General features: G+C 37.2%; 1 protein-coding gene across 1 annotated transcript; it reads right to left on the bottom strand.

The window, feature by feature from the left end:
• Positions 1-93: 93 nt before the first annotated feature.
• LOC127556789 (zinc finger protein 345-like) lies at positions 94-27,913 on the bottom strand. The gene is made up of 5 exons (XM_051990218.1): positions 27,624-27,913; positions 26,963-27,108; positions 15,405-15,531; positions 13,589-13,684; positions 94-5,019 (listed from the first exon to the last, which is right to left on the bottom strand). Exons 2-5 carry the CDS (start codon positions 26,993-26,995, stop codon positions 2,822-2,824), a joined length of 2,454 nt encoding a protein of 817 aa, XP_051846178.1. The 5' UTR covers positions 26,996-27,108; positions 27,624-27,913; the 3' UTR covers positions 94-2,821.

Here is a 27,913-nt window from a genome sequence, read left to right as displayed (position 1 = left end):
TTCCAAAGCACTGATAAAAAGACAAAGTCCTATTAAGATAGAATTTTGCCATTTCTTCTCATGCCTCCAAAATTGGTGAAAGAGGAAACCATCAATATTTAAATTTTTTTATTTTGAAATTCATAAACATAAAATAAAGTGAATATTTCATATATATCATAAAACATAGAAGATTGCACATGAAACAAGTTGTAAAATGCATAGCTTCATTTTTCTTTTCAGTGATTAAAAAATTCAACCTGTCACCTTCAAAGCTATTTTCATTCCTTCTGAATGCATATATGATTAAAAGCCATCAATTTCCTTTATTATTTTTTGCTGGATTGAGACTGTGGGAAGACTATTAATAGTCCCCCTCACACTACTATTCTCTCATGCCCCAAACTGGAGGGATGGGGGAGGGCTGTGAGAGAATGGTAATGAAAGCACAAGCAAGCCAAATCAATTCCCACATAGTCATTTCTCAAAATGTAGTTTTTAATGTACATCTCACATCCATCACCTCTGGAACAGGAGGTAGACTGCACAGATCTTTGTAACTCCCCTGCTATAGTGGTTGATCATCACAATAATCAGGAGTGTGATATCTCTCAAAGCTGTTGAACTTCACAATGTTGTGATTATCATCAATATTCCCTGCAGTCTACAGATCATAATATTCTACCAAGGTATTCACTGAAGGATGTGTGTGTTTTATTTTCCCATGACTTTATGTTCCACCATTCACATGCCAAAATTTGTTCAGCCATTCTCTGCATAGCTACATATAATCAGGATTTCCTCTTTATATACTTTGGACAGGCCTTTATGAGAGATTTTCCTAGTTAATTACCTCCCTTTAAATTTTAGATGCTTTGAGGAGTTTTTATGTCACAAAAACTGGCCATTATCTTTTTGTGATCCTATGTGTCCCTTTTTTGGTGATGAACTTTTCCATTATTCAGAAATGTCTCTTATTTGTGATTCCTTTAATTTTTTGAAGTGACCTTTCACATCTAAGCCAAGAATTCATTAGAAGCTAATCTACAGTATAAGATATTGGTCTGTATCTATTTTCTGCCAGACAACTTTCCAGTATTTCCAGGTCTTTGCAATGGTTAGTCAGTCTTGACTCCATAGTGGAGGTCTTTGGATTGATTGAACAAGTAGTTACTATACTAATTTTCCTTTGTATATTAAACACTAATCTCAGTTTCTCCAGATCTTTAATTTAAAATAGGATGAAATAGTTTGGATGACTACTGTTTTTAGTATGGTTTCAGATTTAGTCCTGTGGGGCCTCCTTCCTAGAAAATCAGAAGAGACTGTAGAAACATGAATGTATTTCGGATGAATACACATGTTAAGAATTGGAAGGGAATATAGAATCTAAGGGTCAATCTCATTTTAGAGATGAGTAAAGTAAGGCACAGAGAGATTGTTCCTTGGCCAGAGTTAAAGAGCTAGAAAGAACATGAGTCAGGATTCAAAGCCAAAATTTCCTGATTCCAAATCCAGAGTTCTATCCTTTATAACTAATGCCTTCCTCTACACTGTTCTGAATATCAGTTTGAATTAAAAGAAAAGTGAATGAAGTGTCCAGATCTTGAAGCCTATTGACTTCACTGGGACAATTATGACCCAAGGAATAATAATCATTTAAAAAGCTAGCATTTCCATAATGATTTGAGTGTAGGAGAGTGTTTTAGAGATATTGTCTCTTTTGAGCTCATGTTAATCCTGGAAGGTAGGTACTCTTGCTCTCCTGAGAGAAGCTAGATTAAATGACTGCTCAAGGTACTATAGCTAGTAAGTTTCAGAACCCAATTAGAACTCAGGTTTCATGGTTCCAAGCACAACACTCTATCCACTGGGCTAAGAAAGCATGACAGAAATAGATATCCAACAGATGCCCAAATAAGTATATGAGAATTTTTTGTGCCAGAAAGCAACAGGATGCAAAGTGAGTACCAACTAATTGGGAAATGCCTGAAGAAGGTACAATATATGAATGCCATAAAGTCATAAGGAGTAATGACAAACATTAGGATTTCAGAGAAAAAAATCATTACATTTAAAAGACCTTCTGCACAGTATGAAATTTAGGATGTCTACCAAGGTCTCCATATTGGGAGATATAATGAAGTCTGTCCTGTAACAAAAGACCTCCTGTTAATTAAACCAAAATTCTATCTCTATTTTGAGTTCTCCATGAACAGTCAGGTATTCTAGGTGAAGCATCTAGGAATGCTCTTCCCACACATAATGCTTCTAAAAGCCTTCATTTCTATAGGAATATTGTTGTCTACTGATTTCCCTCTTTCTCGAAAATGTTTTGGGTTTTTTTTGAGAACATTCATAAGTCTTCTCTCCATAGTGAGTCCTCTGATGTAAAATAAGAGCTCTCTGGCTGAAGGCCTTTTAACACTGAATCCATATAGAGCTTCTCTTCAGAATGATTTTTCTGATATTAAACAAACTCTGTACTTCATTTTAGTGCCTTTCCTCATATATTACAATGATAAGATTTCTATTGAGTATGAACTCTCTGGTGAAAGAAAAAAGAAGAGTGGAAGGGGGAAATGAATGTTTCCTGAAAGCTTTACCACAATGCTTATATCCCTCAGGTTTCTTTCCAGTGTGGATTCTATCATGTTCAATAAATTTAGAGTGGTAACTAAAGGCTCTATCACATTCATGATATTCCTGAAGTGTCTTTGTAATGTCGATTCTCACACATCCAGAAAGATTGAAGCCTTTCCACACTGCTTACATTTGCAAGATTTCTCAGCAGTGTGAATTCTCTGATGTTCAGCATGACTATAATTAAATCACAAAACTTTCAACACTGATTATGTTCGTGTGGGTTCTCTCCAGTGTGGATTCTCTGATTGACATGCAGTAAGATTGGAGTTCCACAGGAAAGCTTTTCACATTGACTATGTTCATAAGAACTCTCTTTTATGTGTATTCTCTGATGTACAGAAAGATTGGAGCTTTGAGTAAAAGCCTTTCCACAATGATTACATTCATAAGGTTTCTCTCCAGTGTGGATTCTCTGATGTGAAGCAAGACTCGACTTCCTTGTAAAAGCCTTTCCACATTGATTACATTCATAAGGTTTCTTTTCATTGTGAACTCTCTGATAACCAGAAATATTGAAGGCCCATTGGGAAGCTTTTTGACATTGATCATGTTCATAAGAATTCTCTTTTTTGTGGATTCTCTGATGTACAGAAAGATTGGAGCGCTGAGTGAAAGCTTTTCCACATTGATTACATTCATAAGGTTTCTCTCCAGTATGTGTTCTCTGATGTGTAATGAGACTGGACCTCCTTGTGAAAGCCTTTCCACATTGATTACATTCAAAAGGTTTCTCCCCAGTGTGGATTGTCTGGTGGGCAGCAAGATGGGAGTTCTTTCGGAAAGTCTTTCCGCACTGAATACATTTATAAGGTTTCTTTCCAGTGTGGGTTCTCTGATGTGCAATAAGGTTAGAGCTCTGTCGGAAAGTCTTTCCACATTGATTACATTCATAAGGTTTCTCTGCAGTATGAGTTCTCTGATGTGTAGAAAGACTGGAGTGGTTTGTGAAAGCCATTTCACATTGATTACATTCATAAAGTTTCTCTCCAGTATGGATTCTTTTATGTTTAGCAAGACTGGAGAGATATCTGAAAGCTTTTCCACACTGATTACATTCATAAGGTTTCTCTCCAGTGTGAATTCTCTGATGTGCAGCAAGATCAGAATTACGCTGAAAAGCCTTCCCACATTTATTACATTCAAAAGGTTTTTCACCAGTGTGAATTTTCTGATGGTGCAAAAAGCTTGATCTGGAGCAGAAAGCCTTCTCACATTGATTACATTTGTAAGGTTTCTCCCCGGTATGGATTCTCTGGTGGGCAGTAAGACTGCAGTTCTGTTGGAAAGTCTTTCCACACTGACTACATTCATAAGGTTTCTCACCAGTGTGAATTCTCTGATGGTGCAAAAAGCTTGATCTGGAGCAGAAGGCCTTTCCACATTGGTTACATTCATAAGGTTTCTTGCCAGTGTGGATTCTCTGGTGTACAGCTAGATTACAGTTCTGATGGAAAGTTTTTCCACACTGATCACATTCATAAGGTTTCTCTCCTGTGTGAATTCTCTCATGTATAGCAAGACTGATGCTCCATCGGAAAGAATTTCCACACTGTTTACATTCATAAGGTTTCTCTCCTGTATGAATTCTTTGATGGCCAATAAGGACTGATTTGTAGCAGAAGGCCTTCCCACATTCATTACATTCATAAGGTTTCTCTCCAGTGTGAATTCTTTGATGGCCAATAAGGCGTGATTTATAACCAAAGGCCTTCCCACATTCATCACATTTATAAGGTTTCTCTCCAGTATGAATCTTCTCATGCCTAACAAGATCTGAGTTCAAATGAAACGCCTTCCCACAATGTTTACATGCATGGATTTTCATTCCAGTATGAAATCCAGGATGAGGAAGAGATGGGTGAGGTGATAAGGTGGTTTCACATTCATTATATTCATAAGGCTCTTTTCTAATGTGAATTTTTTGATGAGTAACTACCTTAGAGTTCTGGCTGAAGGCCTTTTTTCCTTCCTTGCATATATAAAGCTTTTTGCCAGTGTAACTTTTCTGATATTCAGTGAGATCTGAACTCAAGCTGAAGGGCATTTTCTGTTGATTACCTTGATATATCTTCATTTCAGGAGGCTTCTCAAGGGACTGAATGAGATCTACCTGTTCAGTAAAGCCTTCCCTATATTTTCTGTATTGAAAACAATCATTCCTTGGAGTAAGTGTCTTACAGTTATTTAGGTCTGAATATTGTGCAAAGCTCTTTCCAACTTCATCAGATTCACAAGGATTCTGCAGATTTTTATCTACCTTGATATGAGAGTCACAGATTTCTCTCCCATTGAAGTCACAAGGATCATCACTGATGAATCTTAGCTGGCCAGATTCTTCTAAAGAAATCCTCAGATTTGTAGTGGTCTTATTCATTTTAAACCTCATCACTGCATCTGAAGAAACAAACAAATAAAGTAAATAAATTTATGTAAATATGTATGTAAATATATGATTTCCCCTCTAATGACAGAAAAGAAACTAAAATTTATTACATTTCCCCAGACAAAAAAATGAATTTTCAAACCTAAACGGGCAGAATCAATGATCTGAATATGTCATTTGCTCATATTCTGTAGTCTCTACAAGAAAGAAAAGATCTCAAATCTTATGACTATGTGCTCCTTCTACAGATGGCCTTTCTCCATTACACTTGTGACATTTTCTCCAAATCCCTTTTTTAAAATTTTACTTTTTATTTGGCAAATCTCAGGTGTTTTTGCTTTTTTGTACTGATTTACTGTCACATCATTCATTATTTATCAGTTGCATATATTGTTGCAAAATAGGTTTATTCTTTTTGAGTGTCATGTAATAGTAGTCAGTATTATATTTTCCTTTTCTTATATTTTATCAAAAATGATAGTTTGGTGAGCTTATACTAAACATTCACATTATTTCATTATTTATTAAATCACTAAGTACAATAATTTCCCTGGTATGTCCTTTTAAATCTATTATTTTCTGTTTCCATGTCTCAAACCACAATATGACTAGCAATCATTTGGTCTACTATTTTTTTAAATTAGCCATTATCCATGTACTTTCTAACTTTTTTTGTCATTGATCCTGAAATGTCATGATTAGACCTAAAATGGTTTTGATGTCCATGGAATGCTTATAATAAATTTTATCCACTTCTAAGTGTAACAAATTATTTTTCTCAACCTGAAAATTGTTTCCAAACTTCCAGAAAAGTTTGACATACAAATGCAAATCAATCCCCAAAAGATGGTTACAGGTATGTATACATCCTCATTTTCTTTCTGTAAACTGTACCGAAGTAGCTGCCTTAATCCAAGGTTAGCTTCTAATTTCATTGCATCAGTGCTGTTAACTACCACATAAAGATATTATAAATGCTTGTGTCCTTTCAGTGCAGATGGCAGGCTCTTTAAAGAACATGATCACTGGGTATACATTACAAACATCTTGGAACCATCATAGACCATTGCACACATTCTCAAAAACAGACCTACACTGATTGTCTTTGCAAAGTTAAAGCTGCTTTCTGTTTATGTTACTATTCTTCATCTACTGGATTTTCAAGGAAACTGGTTGACAACACATTCATTCGACAGAGTTTCTGCAAAAATGTAATTAAGAGTGCTAGTGATCAAAAGAAGAAAATTTGATCTAAAGAGATATTTCCTTACAAAGGTTGTTTTATCCACTTACTATACTATTTGCTATTAGTGGAGAAACAGATAAACAGAGGGATAGAGAGATAGATACACAGAGAGGTAGAGATATAGATAATTCTAATATTGAACTAATGCTGCATTCCTGGTATCAATCTCACCTGGTTATACTATATTATCTTTGATAATATATTGCTGTAAACTCCTTCTTTAAAATTTCACATCAATATTCATCAGGGAAATTAGTCAATAGTTTCACTGTTTTTGCTCTTTCTGATTTCAAGGCATCAGCATCATATTTGTTTCATAAAAGGAATTTGGTAGGGTGCCTTCTCCTATTTTTCCAAATAGTTTATGTAGTATTGAAATTAATTGTTCTTTAATTATTTGATAGCATTCATTTGTGAATCCATCTGGCCCTGGGAGATAATTTTTTTAGGGATTTCACTGATAACTTGTTCAATTTCTTTTTCTAAAATTGGATTAAGTATCCTACTTCCTCTTCTGTTAATCTGGACAATTAATAAATTTTGTAAATATTCATCCATTTAATTTAGATTGTCAAATTTATTGGTAGAAAGTTGGGCAATATAATTCTTAACTATAGCTTTAATTTCATCTTGGTTAATAGTAAATTCACCCTTTTCATTTTTGAAATGAATAGTTTGGTTTTCTTTTTTTTTTTTTAACCAAATTAATTTGTGGTTTATCATTTTGGTTTCTTCATAAAACCAGCATTAAGGAGTTTTTTTTTTATTGGTTTGTGGTTTTCTTACTTTCAATTTGATTACTCTTTTCTTTGATTTTCAGAATTTCCAATTTGGTGTTTAATTAGTGACTTTAATTTGGTCTTTTTCTTATATTTTTAGTTGCATGCCCAATTCTTTTATCTGTTCTTTTTCTACTTTATTGATATTAGTGTTTAGAGATATAAATTTTCCTTATAGAGGAAAATTTCCTTACAGATATAAATTTGCTTTGCTTGTGCCCCTAAAATTTTGATGTGTTGTCTTATTATTATCATTCTCTTTAATATTTAATATTTTTATTTTCCCAAGTTACATGTAAACACTTTTTTTACATTTATTTTTAAATTTTTGATTTCCAGATTTTTCCCTGTTCACTCCACACACAACCTTCCATTGCGAAGGTCCATGTGAAGCTGGGCAAATCATTCCCATAAAAGTCATGTTGCAAAAAAACAAACAAATATAGATTCCACCCCCCCCCCAAAAAAAAAAACCCTCAAAAAAAAAAAAAAAGAAAATTTTAAAAAGTGTACTTCAGTATGTATTCAGACACAGTCAGTTCTTTCTCTGGTATGGATAGCATTTTTCATCATAACTTTTTCAGAATAATCTTGGATCACTCTCAACAAAAGCTGAGAACAGCAAAGTCATTCATAGCTAATCATCCCACAACTTTGCTATTACTACGTATACAGTACATTTCACTTTGTTTGAACTCATGGAGGATTTACAGATTTTGGGGTTAGGAACCTGTTCATTATTTCTTATAGAACAATAATATTCCTTCATATAATCACATACCACAATTTATTTAGCCATTCCCCAGTTGATGAGCATTCTCTCAATTTCCAATTATTTGCCTTGAAAAAAGAGCTGATATATGTAAATATGTGTGTGTGTATAAATCTTTTTTGGGATTCATGTCTCGTAGTGGTACTGTTGGGTCAAAGGATATACATGATTTTATAACCCTTCGGGCATAGATCATATCTTTTGATCATTTATAATTTGGGGGACTGCTCTTATTTCTTTTTTATAAATTTAATTGTCATTCTCTTCAATAAAATTGTTTCTATGATTTGTTCTTTGATCTACTTATTCTTTAATATTAGTGTTCAGTTAATTTTAAATCTCTTCCCATGACTCTTTAGCAAATTTAATTTTTTTTAATATTGTGATCTGAAAAGAATGCACTTAGTATTTCTGCCTTTCTGCATGCAGAATGATGTATTTATGCCTAATGTAAAATCAGTTTTTCTGTAGCTTCTGTATAGATCTGGGGGAAAAGGTATATTCCTTTCTATTCCCATTTAATAGTCTTCAGAAGTCTATCATATCCAATGTTTCTAACACACAAGTTCCTTAAATTCTTTCTTGTTTATTTTATGATTATATTTATTTAGTCCTGAGAGGGGAAAATTGAGGTTCCCCACTAGTATCATTTTGCTGTCTCTTTCCTCCTGTAACTCATTTAACATCTCCTTTAAAAATCTAGATGCTATGCCATTTGTTACACATATATTTAGTACTGAAATTACTTCATTTTCTAGGGTACTTCTTAGCAAGATGAAGTTTCCTTACTTATCACTTTTAATTAGATTTATTTTTGCTTTTACGTTGTTGATACCCATTTTTTTTTGTTTTTAACTGCAGTTGAAGCATAACAGATTCTGCTCCAGTTTTTTGCCTTTACTCTGTGTACATCTCTCTGTTTTAAATGTGTTTCTTGTAAATAACATATTATTAGATCCTGGTCTTTAATCCATTCTGCCATCTCTTCCATTTAATGGATGAGTTTATCCCATTCACATCATAACTATAATTACTACCTATGTTTTTCTCTATTTTTCTCTTTCTCTTTTTGCCCTCTTCTTTCTCAGCAGTATTTTTTCTGATCACCACATTCCTTAATTTTTCCTCCTTTCTATCAGTCCATTATTCCTTCTATTTTCCTAAATGATAAGATAGATTTCTATACCCAACTGAAAACTTCCTTCCATTGAAACTGGCTCAAAGAGGGAATAACGTAAGCGTTAAGAAATCTCCACTCCCCCATTTTTTCCCACCTCTTTATGTGAGAAAATTTATTGTTTCCTCTCCCTCTTCCCTCTTTTTTCAATGCATTCTTCTTTGTCACCCCTTAATTTTGTTTTGTTTCTTTTAATATCAACCCATTAGTCAACTAATACCAACACTCTTTGTTTATGCATATTCTCTCTAACTGCCCTAATAGTAATAGATGTCTTAAGAGTTATAAAAATCCATCTACCTATGGAGGAATATAAAAATTATAACTTCATTGAACCCTTTAATAATAGTAAATTAGTGTTTGATAAAACACAAAGATTAAAAATTTGGGGATTAAAAACTCATAATTTGAAAAAAAGTCTGCTGGAAAAACTGAAAAACAGTACAGCAGAAACTAGGTACAAACCAAAATCTTGTATACAAGGACTTAAAGTCAAAATGGGTACATGATTTGAACATAAAAGGAAATGCCATAAGCAAATTAAAAGAACAATTAAGAGTTCACTTGTCAGATCTATGGAGAAGGGAAGAATTTATGACCAAATAAGATAAAGAGCAGTATGAGATGTAAAACTGATGATATTGAGTAGATTAAATTTAAAAATTAGACTAAATCCAACCAAATTAGAAGGAAAGCAGAAAGCTTTTTTACAAGTATTTCAAATATGTAGATAACTGAGTCAAATTAATAAGAATTCATTTCCCTAATTGAAAAAGATCAAAAGATATGAACAAGCAGTTTTCAGAAGAAATAAAAACTATGTATGATCATATAAAAAATGCTCTAAATTTATTCATCAGAAAAATGCAAATTAAAACACTCTGAGCTATCACTTCACACCTATCAGTTTGGCTAATATTACAGGAAAAGGGGAATGATAATTGTTGGGGAGGATGGGGAAAACTGAGACACTATTGCACTGTGGATAAAGTTGTCAACTGATCCATTCATTCTGGCAAACAATGTAACTATGCCCAAAGGACTATAAAATAGTGTATACCCTTTGATTCAACAATACCACCACTATATCTGTATCTCAAAGAGATTAAAAAAATAAAAAGGGGAAAGAACCTACTTGTATGAAAATATTTATAGTAGATTTTTTTGTGGTAGCAAATAATTGGAAACTGAGGAGCATCCACCTCCCAGGTGTTGGGAGGATCATTTATATATTTGTAATTTGCTTGGAATATGGAAGGCAATATTAGAATGGTCATTATTATAATTATGATTTTGGCTATTTCTTCACCAACTCCATTCTTTTTAAACTGCTTCTATTCATTTGTTTCCCCTTGAATTTGATGAATTTTTTGGGCAAAACCCTCTTTTTTATGTGGCTCAGCCAAGAGTGAGGCTCATGATCTGTTGTGTCTTCCCAGACCATCTCAACGTTTATAGCCTGGATGAACAGATGCACTATCTTTTACCTTCCTTTGATTTCCCCAGACTTATAGAGAACCTAGAATACAGTAAGCATTTATCAATGGTTACTGACTGATTGGGCTCAGAGCTGAGATCAGGTCCAAACCATTAACTCACTCCCTGGATGCTGGTCTCTCTCCTGTTCAAATGCAAGTTCAAATGTCAGACCCACTTCTGTCTCTTCTTATACCTTATCAATGACAAGGAGTTACCTTTATCTAATTCCAACTCCAATGAGATCTGACCAGACCAAACTTGATGATCACAAAGGCTTCTAGGCTTTCAGAGAGTCTCAATCTATGGGAGGCCTGGGAGTTTCTACCTCTCAACTACTCAGGGAGATCATCTTCAAGAATATGGTCAACAATTTAAAAAAAAAAAAAAGTCAGAAAGATGAGGAGCAAGGACTTGGGCTGATGCCTTGTATAGGTCTCAGCTTTGGATTGCTACTTGCAGGAAGACAGTGGCTTCCATTGCTACCCACATGGTGCTCTATGGGGATAGAGAAAATCATGAAAATGAGCTAAGTGAGCCCACTACTAATTTAGGGAATATGAACTCAGTTGGGTTCAATGAACTCATTTAAGAATGATTTGAGAAGGAAAGAATTTGATAACTTCCTGATTGATTTTCTACCCCACTTACCACAGCAGCTTTTCAAGATTTTTTTTTCATTTCTCTCTAACTCTCATTTAATTTGCTTCCCCCCAGTCATATGCCTGCACACTTGACCTCATATTTTTCTAAAAGAAGACTGGACACTTATCAAGAGCTCTCTCATCTCCTCAGCTCTCAAAAAACTGATGCTTTCTTTTCTTCCTTTCTCTTATCTTACATAGAGGTTTCCAATGGAAACACCTTACATGCATAACTGATCCCAGACCATCTCGTCTCCTCCCAGGTTTTTCTCTTGTGTCATCCTCATTTTTCTCTATTTTTCAATCTCTTTTTGTTTACTGGCTCCTTCTCTACTGCATTAAAAAAAAATGTCTTCTCAGTCATGGAAAAAAGCCTCATGTGATCCATTCCTTCTCACTAGCTATATCCTTTTGTCTTTCCTTTTATTCATTGCTAGATACCTAGAGAGGGTCATCTACAAATGATGTTTCCAATTCCTTTCCTTTTCCTGTCTTCCAAATTCTGCACTCCAAGTTTCCACTTCATTGTTCATCTCGACCTGCTCTCTGCAAAGTTGTCAACAATCTCCTAATTGCTACATCTATTTTTTTTCCTTAATCTTCATCCTTTTTTACTTCTCTACTGTGGGTGATGCAACTGATCACCCTCTTTTCCTTGATACTCTCTCCTCTCTAGATTTTGGTGACAATACTTTCTCCTGATTCTCCTAAGATATCCAAGAGTAAATTCATTATATTTCTCCCAATCTTCATCTTTTTTTATTTTCCTATTACTATCCCAGGTACCATCCTCCTAACTGTCTGGCTTCAAAACCTAGGTATCATTTACTTCTCATCATCTCTCACGTTCTCACACTTCATACTCTCAATTAAACCTTATTAAAAATCTTATTGATTCTGCCTTGGTAACATCTCTCACATACATACCCTTGTCTTCCTACTTTCTTGGTTTAATCCCCAATCACCTCACACCTGAAATATTATTGCAAGAGTCTTTTGATTGGCTTCATTGCATCAGTTTTCTCCTCCATCCATTCAATCCTCCACCGAGCTGTCAAATTCATCTTCCTAAAATGTACTTCTCTTCCTATCACTAACTCAGCTTGCTTTGTGTCACTAGAAACAAGTACAATCAAGTACTTGGCTGTTAAAGCCCTTCATCATCTGCCCTTCTCCTACCTCCCCCTCCATATGTGTAGTAACCAGTGGTAATGACTTTTTCTCTGCTCCTTGACTGGTACACTCCATCTTCCAACTCCATGTTTGCTCTGGCTGCCCCTCATTCACACTGTCTTCCTTGAAGTCCCACTCAAAATTTCTCATTCTACAATAAGTCTTCTCCAATAGCCTTACTGCCTCCCCTCTCTTGGTTAACTGCAATTTATTCTTGATGTGGCAGGTTTCTAAATAGTGATATACATGTTGTCTTCCTCACTAAAATGTGAGGTTCTTGAGAGCAGAACTTAACCCCTGCCTTTCTCTATACATTAAGCACATTTCTGGTGCTTAACAAAGGGACTGGAATGTAGTAGGTGCTTTGTTGATTTAAAAAAAATCTAGGGCAGACCAAGATGGCACTGGCCTTAAGACTGATGCTACAATCCATCCCAGTTCCTCTCTAAAGCCAAGCATCCATACCACATTTTGGTTCATTCAGCATTTTACATTTGGGATAATGAAAATGACAAATACAACTGCCTAAAAGTTATACTAACCTGGAGCACTACTTCAGTCCTGTGGGCCTTCCTTCGCCAACAACATGAAAATAGTTTAGTGTATAAAAGAAGAAAAGGGCTAAAAGAAATTATTTGAATCTGCTTCTTTCCTAATTGTGTCATATAAGAAGGGATGACATTCATTGAATGATTTTATTTATATATTTATACAATTTGTGTTAGTATCTCTCCACAGTAACACAGAATATATAAATAAAAACTCATCTGAAAAAGGATGCCTTCCTTTTTTTTTTTTTTTTTATATTTCTATTTATATCTAGCCTATCAACTTGGAGAGTAAATCTGAAACCACTATTTAATCCCCTTGTTCAGATGAGAAGGACCTTACTTATATTTAAAAGGCATTAAGCTAGATAAGCAAATTAAGAATTTCAATAAAAACTAAAAATCAAAACAATTTTTTTTAAAAAAGACAATATAGGAAAGTGTTTATAGTGTCCAGCCACCTCTTTGGATGCTTTCAAGAGAGTCTATGTTCAAAATTCCAAACAATGACTTTATAAGATTGCATGTTTATCATCAGAAGGGAATAATACCCATAGAGTCTAACTATCTTGTTTTACACATGAGGAAACTGAGGTCCAGAGGTTCAATGACTTGCCCGGATCACTTTCTTTAAAAGTATCAAAAAAGAAAAAGGGGTGGGTGACTCCAAAGCAGACTTCCAGTCCCCAAGACTAGCACTCCCTTCATTACAAAACACAAATTCCTTGTAAACCTCCCTCAAATACTTGCTTTCATCTCACTCACCTGGACAAAAGTTCCTTGGGCATTCCCCCCCCAGAATCCATGGCATTCCTGCTTTCTGAAAATAGGAAGTCAAATCTTCTCTGAAAACTGGAAATCCTAGGCATGGGGAATACAGAGAATGAAGAGAAATTCATAATTTGGTCCTCCTGAAGCAAAAGGATGTATAAGCAAAAACAATGAGATGATTCCAAGACTCTTCAAAAATGGCTTCCATGGTATTGATAGTTAGACTCTTTGGAGGGGAGATCATGGGATTAGGTAGAGAATCGGAAAATGTCATCTTTGTTCAATTTTTTGACAGAAAGATGGAAATATTCCACTCTTAGAAATTAGAAAGAGCTGGAAGCATAGTATTAAGAGACCTGGATCTGGAGGCAAGAAGGTCTGATTCCAAATTCAGCCTCAGACACTTAGTAGTAGGTGCTTCTGTGCAAATTACTTCACTTATGGCTACCTCCATTTCCCAACTATAAGCCAGGGACAATGATTATACCAAACTTACAGAAATGTTGTAAGGCTCAAATAAGAAATATCGATAAATTACTTTGTACACTGCCTGACATTGAGTGGGTATATACACATGCTTACTGCCTTTCCTTCTTTTTCCATCACATGTACAAGATTTAGGGAGAACAATAAAAGGGAATAAAAATAAACTTAACTTATTATACTATTGAGATGATTAAACTGATTGAGCATCATAATATTGATCCCATCTACAAATAATTAATTTTGTCCTTTAATTTATTGTCATGGTTCTTTCTCTGAACTTAATTCAGAATTCAGCTGGTATGCAATGATTTAATTTTTAAAATCAGCTTTCCTACTAATCACTAATCCATTTAATTCAAGGAATTTAGCTGTCTTTGAGGGATGTATGTGAACAGTTGGGTTTAACATCTTTAGGATACTGAGCCATCCTTCAAAAGAGATCTGGTCTGTTGTCCAAAAAAGTTTAGTCTGTTATCTCTAAGACACTGCAGGTGTTTTAAAACACTAACCAATTCTTAGTCACATGGAAGGAAGGTTTGTCTGTAGCCCCTCATTACCAAACTTCCAAACAATCACATTGTTTCCTGTGCCTCCATTCTGTAACCAGTTATGTTGTTCTCAATCCCATGATGCCATCTCCCTGTTCTGGTCTTGATTCTGCATTCTCTAAAACCTATAAAAGAGGAACTTTCTGATTGCTTAGGATCTTTAGCCAAAGGTATTGCCCTGCCATGGATCTTTTTATTGGTAGGTAGGATGCCCCTGTTAATAAAAGTAATCTTGCTCAAAGAATTACCTCAATTTACCTTATTGTTTAATTTCATATACAACATTAGGCAGTATTAGGAGAAATGAGCTATAAATTGAAACTTGTTAACAAGAAGACCTTTCTAAAATCTAGACCCATCCCAAAGAGGAAGGGATTGCTTTGGCAGATAGAAATTCCTTCACTGGCCATCTTCAAGGAAAACTGTATGAACAATTTTCAGAGATTTTGCAGGCAAAATTCTGTTCTAATTAGAGGTTACACTAGACACAATCTTTAAACTTAGCTCTGAATCTCTAATCCCAGATTGATTTCTGACCTGAAGCTATCTAAAATAGAAGAGGCAACCTCAGGAGCAACAAGGGAAATTGCCAGCTCTCCATCACACAATTCAAAGATCTCTCATAGGAAAGTCAGGCAGCCAGTGGGAGCCTATGGAGAGAGCAGCACTTTTATTGCTCAAATAATCGATAAAGGCTCAAATCCTACATACTAATTAGGAAATGAAAACATTGCTTTGATGGCAGATTCAGAGTTATCAAAGGAAAGAGTTCTTACCCAGGCTGAGAAGGTTCTGGACATTCTCCAGCATGACTTCCTTGTACAGCTCTTTCTGAGAATGGTCCAAGAGGCACCATTCTTCCTGGGTGAAGTCCACAGCCACATCTTTGAATGTCACTGATTCCTAAATCACCAAAAATCACACGATTTAAAACAGAAAGACAGTTCAAAATTCATCTGGCCCAATTCTCATCAATTTCAAGGAGGAAACTAAAACAGAAAAGGGATTTACCCAAAATTCATAAACTTTAAGTGAATGTTGGAGGGGATGCGGGAAAACTGGGACACTGATGCATTGTTGGTGGAGTTGTGAACGAATCCAACCATTCTGGAGAGCAATCTGGAATTATGCCCCCAAAGTTATCAAACTGTGCATATCCTTTGATCCAGTAGTATTACTACTGGGTTTATATCCCAAAGAGATACTAAAGAAGGAAAAGGGACTTATATGTACCAAAATATTTGTGGCAGCTCTTTTTGTAGTGGCTAGAAATTGGAAAATGAATGTATGCCCATCAATTGGAGAATGGTTAGGCAAATTGTGGTATATGAATGTTATGGAATATCATTGTTCTGTAAGAAATGAACAGCAGGATGAATACAGAGAGGCTTGGAAAGACTTACATGAACTGATGAATCAGGAGATCATTATACACTTCAACAACAATACTGTATGTAGATGTATTCTGATGGAAGTGGATATTTTCAACAAAGAGAAAATCTAATTCAGTTCCAATTGATCAATGATGGACAGAATCAGCTACCCCAGAGAAGGAACACTGGGAAATGAGTGTGAACTGTTTACATTTTTCTTTTTCTTCCCAGGTTATTTTTACCTTCTGAATCCAATTCTTCTTGTGTAACAAGAGAACTGTGTGGTTCTGCACACATATATTATATCTAGGATGTACTATAACATATTTAACATGTATAAGACAAAAACCATATGATCATCTCATGATGCAGAAAAAGCAGTTGATAAAATCCAACATCCATTCCTAATAAAAACACTTGACCGTATAGGAATAAATTGACTTTTCCTTAAAATAGTCAGGAGCATATATTTAAAACCATCAGGCATCAAGGGGAGGGGGTAGAAAGAGGGAAGGGAAAAGTTGGAACAGAAGTGAGTGCAAGGGATAATGTTGTAAAAAATTACTTCATTAATTATGTTCCGTCAATAAAAAATCAATGAATAAAAATAAGAAAGAAGAGGGAATATATGTAGATTAACAGGAATGGGATTAAAAGAGAGGGAAAGGATGGGAGAGAGGATACTGGAAGGATCCATGGGATGGGGAGAGATTAAGTAGTAGCAAAGCAAGCTACCTGGAAAAAGTAAAGTAGAAGAGTTAGCACAGATAGGAAACAAGAGATATGTACAAACATAACAATGATTAGGAGTAGACTTTATTAGGGGAAAAAAAAGTAAAAGTAGGAGTAGTAATTAGCAGTCTCAGATAAAATCAAAGTTTTAAAAATTTCATGAAAAGAGAAAAATCTACATTATGTAAGTTATATTAATCTTTTTAGATGTATGTGTATTTTAGGGGTGTGTATATGTATGTATTTGTGTGTATACTTAAATATATTCATGCTTAATTGTAGTCTTCTTGGGAGATGTGAGGAGAGTGGGAGGGAAAAAGAGTGAAATAAAAAGTGCACAGCAAAGAACAAAAGAAAATCTACAAGGATGTGGAAAATTGTTTGTGGCAGCCCTTTTTATAATGGCTAGAAACTGGAAACTGAAAGGATGCCCATCAATTGGAGAATGGCTGAATAATTTGTGATATTTTAATGTTATGGAATATTATTATTCTGTAAGAAATGATCAGCAGGATGATTTCAGAAAGGCCTGGAGAGGCTTACATGAACTGATGCTGAGTGAAATGAGCAGAACCAGGAGATAATTATATACTTCAACAACAATACTATAAGATGATCAATTTTGATGGACATGGCTCTCTTCAACAATGAGATAAACCAAATCAGTTCCATTTGTTCAATAATGATGAGAACCAGTTACACTCAGCGAAAGAACTCTGGGAAATGAGTGTGAACCACAACATAGCATTCCCATTCCCTCTGTTTTTGTCCACTTGCATTTTTATTTCTTTCTCAGGTTAGTTTTACCTTATTTCTAAGTCCAATTTTTCTTATGCAGCAAAATAATTGTATGGATATGTATTCATATATTGCATTTAACATATACTTTAACATATTTAACATGTATTTGTCTACCTGCCACCTAGGGGAGAGGGTGGGGGGGAAGGAAGGGAAAAGTTGGAACAGAAGGTTTTGCAAGGATCAATGCTGAAAAATTACCCATGCATATATCTTGTAAATAAAAGGCTATAAAAAAAATTTTTTAAAATAAAATCTACAAGGAAGCAAAAAACAAAACAAAACAAAACAAAAAAAAAAAAAAAGATGGATGTTGGAATCTTTACAAACTGCCAACTAATTAGAGTTGATCTAATCTTACAAGAAGATGTTTTGGGCAGAACCTGAAACAAGGTACTAAGTAGAACTGATTAGTACAATGCTTGTGTTTGCACCTTTACTCGTTGGAGTTCACAAGTATGCCAGCTTCACAAAGTAAACTTTGTAACTTCAAGGGAGTTCACACCTCCCTTGAAGCTCTTTGGGCCAGAGAGCACTATGGGATAAAACCCACAATCCCTCTCTTGAAGGAGCATAAATAGAGCTTCAATGGGCCAGTCAAAGAAGTTCTTCAGAGTGAAGAAGCTACAAGTCGAGATTTCAGCGGAATTACGCCAGAAGCCCTCTCTCCGAGGCAAAGCAAGAGAGAATATATTTTCCACTTGGCTGGCTGGTCGCAGAAGAGAGTTCAGCTGGACTGCAGAGGAACACTCTGGTGCAGACAGAGAGCACTTTAAGAGATTTCACCGGAATGACATGAAGAGTGGAGCTGGCTGGAGGCTGAAGAAAGCAGAGGCAGAGGCTGAAGGACAAAACCTTTGGATTTGGCGACATTCGGAGGGAGCTCTTGGAACCAAGCAGAGAGATAGACCTCTAAGCTAACCGGGCTATATTGGAGATAATAAAAGATCTGAACTTTTATCACCTGGCTGTGCTTTGAGAAGAAAAAGCTCACCACATTTTGGTGCCCGAACAGGGACTGACACAATCCTGATTCCAGGGAAGGCACCCAGAGAGAACTTTTATAATATATTTTAAAGAACAAGAACCCAACATTTGTACTCCAACAGATGGACAGTTCTGAATACAATGTCTTCCATTATGATACATATTTTCTTGAAATGCAAATTTATTGTTACACATTTTGAATCCTCTCATCTTCTGCTATACACATGATAATGTTTTTTTCTTTTTCTGTCTTTTTTCTATTTTCTATTTAAGTTTTAGATAAATACATTTTAAAAATCTGATTATACAATAATTACAATCCTTATTTCACCTTTAATTTCCTTTCTTTACTATCACTAAATTTCTGAAAAAAATCAAAGAAGTTATTGGCTTTTCCCTCACTTTTTGAGATTCCTAAGAATTTACAAACTTTTCCTTTTCTTTAAGTTTCTTCATTTTTTTAAATGTTTTCTTTTCTCCCCATAAAAGAATAAAATCTTTGAGGACAGGAATCATCTTTTTTTCTTTTGTATTTGAATCTCCAAGCCTTAGTACCCAAGCCTGGAATGTAGAAGATGATTAATAAATTAATAAATGTTTATTGACTATCCACAAGCCTACAATGACCTCAACATCACCTACTTTTGGAGTTTTCTTATATCTTACTTCCATTTACTCTTTGATCCAGTAACATTGGGATCCTTAATATGCCAGGAAGAAGATTTTCCATCTCTGAGCTCTGGGCATTTTCTCTGGCTTTCCAAAGTGGCTGGAATTCTCTGCCTCTAGTTCCTTCAAGTTTCAAGCAAAATCCCATGTCCTATAGGAAGTCTTTCCCAGCATATCTTCCTTCTGGAACCTTTCTTCTTTTAATTATGTCCTGTTTCCCAGGCTATAGCTTGTAGGTACATATTTGTTGTTGTCGTCTCCCTGTTACACTGTGAGTTCCTTGAGGATACACATTGTTATTCACTAATAAACTCAGTGTCTGGCAGACAGTAAAAAATTAATAAATGGTTATTGAATCACTGCTTGCATTCACTCCATTGCAAAACCTCTTCACTGGCTTCCATCACTCATTCTCTAAGAAAGTTGAAGCCCTATATCCCAAAGAGATATTAAAGAAAAATTATCCGTGCATATGTTTTGTCAACAAAAAGCTATAATAATATTAATAGTAATAATAAAAAGAAAATGGAAGCCCTTGTCTTTGCAAAGGTCAACCATCTACGAGGACATCAGATGCCCCCACCTTCTGCCGTCTTCTCCAGTAGTTTGCATCTTCCACTCCAGGCCTTCTCTCAAATTTTCAACTTGTCTCTATCAGCTGCTTCCTTTCCTACTGACTTTAAACATATCCATCTCCACCATTCATAAGGAAAACTTCCTTCACTAAACCTTCTCCACCCCATGAGCTATCATTCCATCTCACTTCTTTTTCTTGGCCAAACTCCTTAAAAAAATCTGTCTGAACACCTGTCAGATTGGCTAGAGTGACAGGGAAAGATAATGTGGAATGTTGGAGGGGATGTGGGAAAACAGGGACACTAATACATTGTTGGTGGAACTGTGAACACATCCAGCCATTCTGGAGAGCAATTTGGAACTATGCTCAAAAAGTTATCAAACTGTGCATACCCTTTGATCCAGCAGTATTTCTACTGGGCTTATACCCCAAAGAGATACTAAAGAAGGGAAAGGGACCTGTATGTGCCAAAATATTTGTGGCAGCCCTGTTTGTAGTGGCTAGAAGCTGGAAAATGAATGGATGCCCAGCAATTGGAGAATGGTTGAGTAAATTGTGGTATATGAATGTTATGGAATATTATTGTTCTGTAAGGAATGACCAGCAGGATGAATACAGAGAGGACTGGAGAGACTTACAGGAACTGATGCTGAGTGAAATGAGCAGAACCAGGAGATCATTATATACCTCAACAACGATACTGTTTGAGGATGTATTCTGATGGAAGTGGACCTCTTCAATAAAGAGAGCCTTAATTGATCAAAGATGGACAGAAGCAGCTACACCCAGAGAAAGAACACTGGGAAATGAATATAAACTGCTTGCATTTTTGTTTTTCTTCCCGGGTTATTTATACCTTCTGAATTCAATTCTCCCTGTGCAACAAGAAAACTGTTTGGTTCTGCACACATATATTGTATCTAGGATATACTGTAACCTATTCAACATGTAAAGGACTGCTTGCCATCTGGGGGAGGGGGTGGAGGGAGGGAGGGGAAAAATCGTAACAGAAGTGAGTGCAAGGGATAATGCTGTAAAAAAAAAATTACCCTGGCATGGGTTCTATCAATAAAAAGTTATTTTTTAAAAATCTGTCTGAAACTATCCTTGCATATATTTAGGAAAATAAAAAGCTACTAAGACTTTTAAAAAGAAAAAAATGTAAAAGATTTGCAGTTACAGATTTTTTAAAAAGAAAAATCAGTCTGAACTCTCTACTTTCCTCTCACTAACTCCTTACTCCCTTACAAGTTGGTTTTCTTCCTTCTTCTCCTAAAAGTGCTTTCTCCAAAGGTAGGATTGAATGCTTATTTGATAAATCTAATGATCTTTTCCCAGTCATCAATCTTTCTTCTTTAGACAACTCTGTTGACCACCCTTTCTTCCACACTCACTCCTTAGGAGGTTTCTCTCCTGCCTCATCTCCTACAGGTCTGATCATGATTTTTCAGTCTCTTTTGATAGCCCAAAAATCATATCACAACGAGTACTGTGAATATTCCCCAAGGTTCTGTCCTGGGTCCCCTGCTCTTCTCCCTCTTGGAATGAATTAATTATCATCCCAGCATGTCATTGAAGGATCTCTACAATCAACTTCAGTTCAGTGCATTCCCATCAGAATCCATTACATCCAAATATCTGGGCACATCTCAGCTTCAAGGCAAGAAGGCTCAATTCTGGGGAAAGAAGGCAGAGAGATCTCAGCTCAGAGAGAAAGAGGCAGGAAGATCTCAGCTTAGAGAAGGAGGGAGAGAGAGGTCAGAGAGAAAAAGATAAAGAATTCTCAGCTCCAAAAAAAGTAGGCAAAGTAATCTCCTGAGGAAAGAAGGCAAAGGGATCTCAGTGCCAAGAGCTTTGGTTTTGAGTAGGGCCCTCCTAGTTATAAGAGCTCTACACTGCCTGTAAGGCCCCCAAATGAGAACTTTCTTTCAATGGCATAATTTTAGGACCCTGCTCACCTCTCTCCAGCAAGACCTGACCTCCATCATCTAGAATATCATCATCCCTGGAATGACCCTTCTGCCCCAGCAAAATTCCAAATTCCATCCAGGGCTTGAATTCCACCTGGGACACTGCCAACAAAGCTATCATCCCTGATAGCTCCCCTCCCCCACCCCTTCCTCAATTCCACTTCCTCCTTTCCTCCTTCACCCCCTACATGTTCTCAGGATCCATGACACTGACTTCATGTTGTCCTCACAGGTGACTGTACATCCCATGACTGTATTTTCACTGACACCTTCCCCTCTTCCCCCATGCTTTGCCTACTGTTTCCCTGCAGCGTGGTTTCAATAGGTTCCTTCACATCTTATATAAAATTTCATCTTGGATACATTTTGTATATGGGACACAAGGAAACAAACATGGATTAAGTGCCTACTATGAGTTCCCCTTCTGAATTACTGCCTTGCTGTAACACAGGGTTTTGTGTAGATTAATGAAACTAGGACCTAAACCATGCAGGGTTACTCAAGATGGACAGTTATAATCCACTAGGAAAGGAAAAGGCAAAGCACTCCAGTGACAGCCAAGGAAACCCAAAGACAGTATTAAAATGCTAAAAGAGAGGACATTGGAAGATGAGCCCCCAGGTCAGAAAATGCCCACATGTCCTTGGGGAAGAGCAAAGGGCAAGTACAGGGAGTTCCAGAAAGCATGAAACAGCGGGGCCAAAGCTGAACAGAAGCTCAACTGTGGATATGTCTGGAAAGGAAAGTAGAGTCTGATGCTATAAAGCTCTATGGGACACAAGAGCCCAGAACTTGAGATTTATGAACCCATGTAAGCTGCCATGTGGGCAAACAGGAAATGCAGAGTCAATGTCAATCTCTTGGAAGTCAGTGAACTGAAATGGACAGGAATGGGAGAAGTGGATTCAGGTGGTCACCCATCCACTGTCGTGGACATGCATCTCCTAGAAGAAATGGAGCAGCCCTAAGACTCAATACAGGCAAAAAAAGCAAAACCGGGGCTTCATCTCAGAAATGACAAGATAAGATCTGCTTGAATCCAAGGCAAATTGTTCCATGTCACAGCAAGACAAGACTATGTTCCAGCCACTAATATAGAAGAGACTACAACTGATCAGTTAAAAAAACAAACAAACCTAAAAGATCTTCTAGAAATAACCCTGGGGTGTGGCCAAGAGAGGGCATGAGGTCATATCACAGGTATTCTGGGAAATGGCTATGTCCCTGCCCAATCCCTCCTCTGCCTGGGATCAGAACACTAAATGGGAATTTGTGACAGAATTCTTCACTTGGTCTTGATTCCTAGGGGATTCTTTTTACCCCCCTTTTCAGCTTCCTTCTCTGTGCTGTGTCCCTCACTTAGCGTGTAAACTACTGGGGGCAAGGATTGCCTTTCTTCTCTATTTGACTCCCCAGTATTCAGGACAGTGCCTAGTACACAGTAAATGCTTAATAAGTGTGGATTAATCATTGACTACCCAAACACTCTCATCTAAGTATCTTGGCTCTTCTTTTGCTTTGAAAATTGAGTATTTAAACTGAGCTAGCTCTCCTCCCAACTCCCTTTCAGACATCTAGAATAGATGTCTAATTGATAGCTCAAACTCAAGATATCCAAATAGAACTCATCTTTCCCTCTAAAGCTTCCCCCACAACTCCCTCATTTACTGTAAAGGACAATACCATCCTCCCAATCCTTCAAACTCTTAACCCAGGTGTCAGCCTTGACTCCTATCTCCCCCCACCCCATCCAATCTGCTGCCAAAACTGTCCAAGTCACTTTTACACTACCTTCCCAATTCATCTCCCTGCTGATATTGCAGTCAGTTTGGTGTAGGTCCTTATTACCACACCCTTGGACTCTATAACAGCTTGCTAGTGGGTCAATCTGCTTCAAGATATTCTTCACTCCAAGGGATCCTCCATTTAGGGGACACAGTGAAGAGCCAAACTACCAGATCTACCATTTTACTATCCCATTCTATCCATAGTAACGATAACACAAGATTTAGCAGCTTCTCCATTAAGGATCAGAGGGGTTAACATATGATATTTTAGAGAGCAAAGGAATTATAATTACAACCAAGACTCACCTATTCAGCAAAATGGAGTATAATCCTTCAGGGGGAAAAATGAATATTAAATGAAATAAAGGATTTTCATACTTTTTTGCTGACAAGACCAGAGCTGACTAGAAAATCTGACTTTCAAACACAAGATTGAAGAGAAGTATAAAATGGTAAAACAGGAAAGAGAAATAATGAGGGACTTTATAAAGTTAAGCTATTTACATTCCTACATGCAAAGAAGATATATATAACTTATAAGAACTTTCTTATTATTAGAGCAATTAGAAGGAGTATATAAAGACAGAAGGCAAAGGTATGAGTTGAATATGAAGAGATAACATCTAAAAAACAAAATTAAGGAGTGAAAGAGGAATTAACTGGGAGAAAAGGAAAGGGACACACTCAATTAGATATGGAAATCTATCTTATAAGAAAAAAGATTCGGGGTGATAGAAGAAAGGGTACTTTAGGAAAGGCAGTAGTCAGAAGTAAAATACTTTTAAGGAAGGCCAGAGTGAAGGAGGAGAGAGAGAACAGAATAAATAGAAGGAGAAATAAAATGGAGGGAAATACAGTTAGGAATCCTAACTGTGAAAAAATTTTTGAAGCAAGTTCTCTAATAAAAGCTTCATTTCTCAAACATATAGAGAACTGAGTTAAAATTATAAAAAAAAAGAGCCATTCCCCACTTGATAAATGAACAAAAAATATGAACAGTTTCTAGATGAAGTAATCAAATCTATCATAGATTTTTAAAATTATATATATGAAATATATACATATGAAAAAATGCTCTATCTCATTCTTGATTGGAGAAATGCAATTTAAAACCACTCTAAGGTACTACTTCATATCTATTAGATTATTTAACAGGATAAAAAGAAAGATTACAAAAGTTGGAGGAAATGTGGAGAAACTGAAGCATTAATGCACTGTAGATTGAATTGTGAAGGGATTGAACTAATTCTGCCAAGCAATTTGGAACTATACTGAAAGGGCTATAAAATGCATACTCTTTGACCTAGAGCAAGATCACTACTAGGTTTGTTTCCCAAAAGAGATAAAAAACAAAAAGAAAAAGGATTTAAATGAACAAAAATACTTCTAGAAGCTATTTTCTACTGGCAAAAAATTGGAAATTAATGGGCTGCTTGTTAATTGGGAAATGGCTTAACAAATTGTAGTATATGGTTGTAATGGAATATTATTATGCTATGAGAAATGATGAGCAGAGTGCTCTCAGAAGAACCTGTAAAGAATTCCAGAAGCTGAGTAACATGTACTGTGCACAAAATAATAGCAATAACATAAGATGGACAACTATGAATGACTTAGCTCTTATCAGAAATACAGAGATACAAGAGAACTCTGAAGGACTTATTATGAAAAATGCTTGTCTCAATATGGTGTAACGCATATTTTAACTTTTTTTCTTGGTCTATGTTTTCTTTTACAATGTAACTAATATGGAAATATGTTATATATAACTACACACCTATAATGGATATCAAATTGAATGCCTTCTCACTAAGGGATGATGAGTAGAAAGAAAGGAAGAAAATTTAAAGCTTAAAATGTTAAAAACTAATGTTTAACTTTTTTACAAGGAACTGAAGAAAATAAAATACTTTTTAAAAAAGATAATAACACATCCACCTCCCAGCTTTGTTGGGAAGAGTGTCCAATTGATATTCCATTTTGTAACATGATAATTCTTGGTCTTAAAACCTGATACCTCTTGAAAATTTACTGAAGGTCTCCTTTAGAACCTTTCCCAGCCCCACATTACAAAAGAAATCTCTCAAGATAGGAAGAGTTCCAGAACCGCCCCCCCCCCCCACTTCCCTTTAGCTAGCAAATCTGGTAAGGAAAAGCATCTTAACAAAGACAAATGGACCAGATGATTGTTAAAGAAGCTACTGTTTCCTTTGTTGTTGAGGTTCACAATTTTGAATCTTATCCATCCCATTTGGGATGTTCTTGGCAAAGATACTGGAGTGGTTTGGCACTTCCTTCTCCAGCATATTTTCTGACTCAGGAAATTGAGGCAAACAGGGTTAAGGAACTTGCCCAGGATCACACAGTATCTGAAGCTGAATTTAAAGTGAGGTATTCCTGACTTAAAGACTGGGCAGTGTATCTACTGGACCACCTAGCTGCTAAAGGTCTTTGAATAATAGAAGCAACCTCTCTCTCCTTTCCTTCCTTCCTTCTTCCCTCCTTTCCTTCCTTCCTTTCCCTTTTCATATTCCTTTCCTTGCCTAAGTGCCCTAGATCAAGGAGCTGAGGGAGGATACAAAGGATAGAGATACAGATATATATGAACACATAGATTCATTCATAGATCCATAATATTTGATCAAAACGTCTATCACTCTTGAATGGATCACAAAGCTGTCATGTGCATGTGACTGCATCCTGTACTTTCATTTCCTGACTGTTCTCAGGAAGGGCTCTGACAATTCTCCCAACAGACTCAAATGATTTAATCATTCTAAGGATCCTGACATGTAGCGGACACTATATAACCAAGCCCTTTTCCCATCTTCTCACACCTTCCTCCCCTCCACCTGCTCTTTCTGACCCAGGGACATGAGGCTCCCGGCTGATCCTTGACCAAGATCCTCCATCCCGATGGCTTCTCTCCCAATCAGAATGTCCTCCTTCTTTCTGCCTCCCCTCCTGGCTTTTGTCACATCTCAGCTAAAATCTCACCTCCTGAAAACAAGCTTTTCCTGGTCCCCAAAACTTCTGGAGTCTCCCTCTGAGAGTGTCTGGCGCCTACACTGTAGAAAGTTTGTGTGGATGCAGGTGTTTAGACTGGGAGTTCTTTGAGGGCAGGAACTGAGTTTTCTTTCCTTTTGGGAAAGTTGAGTTTCTTTGATTTCCTGGCTGGATACTTTGTATCCACAGAAGACCTGACACAGTGTAACCATTTTCGAAATGCTTTTTGACTTAAGAACTAGCAAAGGAGAGGGATTCAGAGAGTCCTGGGAGCAACAGGGGGGGGAGCAGAAAGAAATGGGCAGGAGGATGATTCCCCGCCCTGCTGCCAGCCCTACCAGGGCCCCCCTCCCTCTGACAGGAGGAAGCTTCCTGGGCTCCCTTGGACTCCCCCAGGGCTGATGCTGCTCAGCTCTGGGGAGGGACTGCACTCACCTGGGACGAGGGGCTCTGGCTGCCAGGGGCCATTCCCTCTGATTCCCAGCTTTGGCCCTCGGCAGACCAAGCTGGGGAGGGGCAAGGAAAGCGGAGGGAGGTGACTTTGTCTCTGCCTTCTCTTCTTAGGCTGGCTGCTGGCCTACCTGGAATTAGAAGGAGAGGTCTCAGAGGAGTCAGTTGGCCCTCCAGTCAGGAGCGAGACTTCACCGCAGGAGGGGGGCAGCGGGGAGGGTCAGGCTTGGAAGTGAACTTGGTCTGAGCAGGAACAGGACTCGTCTCCCTCCCTAACTCCTCCTGTTTGGCCTCATACTCTTCCCCGTCCTTCCACAGAGATCCAGGAGGCAGAAGGGGCTTTGAGATCCCAGATGGGATGAGCCCAGGCAGAGCCTCAGTGACCAGAGACCCAGAATTCTCTCTCCACCATATGGTATGGGTGAGATATGAAGTTGGGGCAGATGCCCAACGGTCAAGCTGGGGATGGCACCCCAGGACCTTTGAGATATGAAGGGAGCCTCGACTTGAAGCAGGGGCAGGAAGCAGCTCCCGGAGTCAGACCTGGGAGAGAAGTCTTCCCCTGGCGGAGCTGTCACTCTCTCCAAGAAGGGAATGGGCAGCCCGCAGAGGAGGGGTGCAGCAAGGAGTCTCCCCTCACACCTACCTGCGATCTGCCTGTGCAGAGCTGATCTTAAGAAGGCAGAGGTGTCTCAGCTCCTAATGAAGAGAGATCTCTGCTGCGAGAGAAGATGGGAGAGAGATCTCCGCTCCGAAGGAAAGCAGAGAGATCTCAGTTCCGAGGGGAACAAGCGGAGAGATCTCAGCTGAGATGGAAGGAGACAGAGAGATCCCAAGTCCGGGGACGGCACAGGGATCTCAGTTCTGAGGGAAGAAAACAGAAAGATTTCAGTTCAAAGGGGAAGAGACTGAGAGATCTCAGTTTCAAGTTCCTGT

The sequence above is a fragment of the Antechinus flavipes genome, chromosome 3 (genome assembly GCF_016432865.1).
Source record: "Antechinus flavipes isolate AdamAnt ecotype Samford, QLD, Australia chromosome 3, AdamAnt_v2, whole genome shotgun sequence".
NCBI lineage: Eukaryota > Metazoa > Chordata > Mammalia > Dasyuromorphia > Dasyuridae > Antechinus > Antechinus flavipes.
Note: the sequence above shows the minus strand (reverse complement) of the source record. Positions and strands in the feature narration are given on the sequence as shown.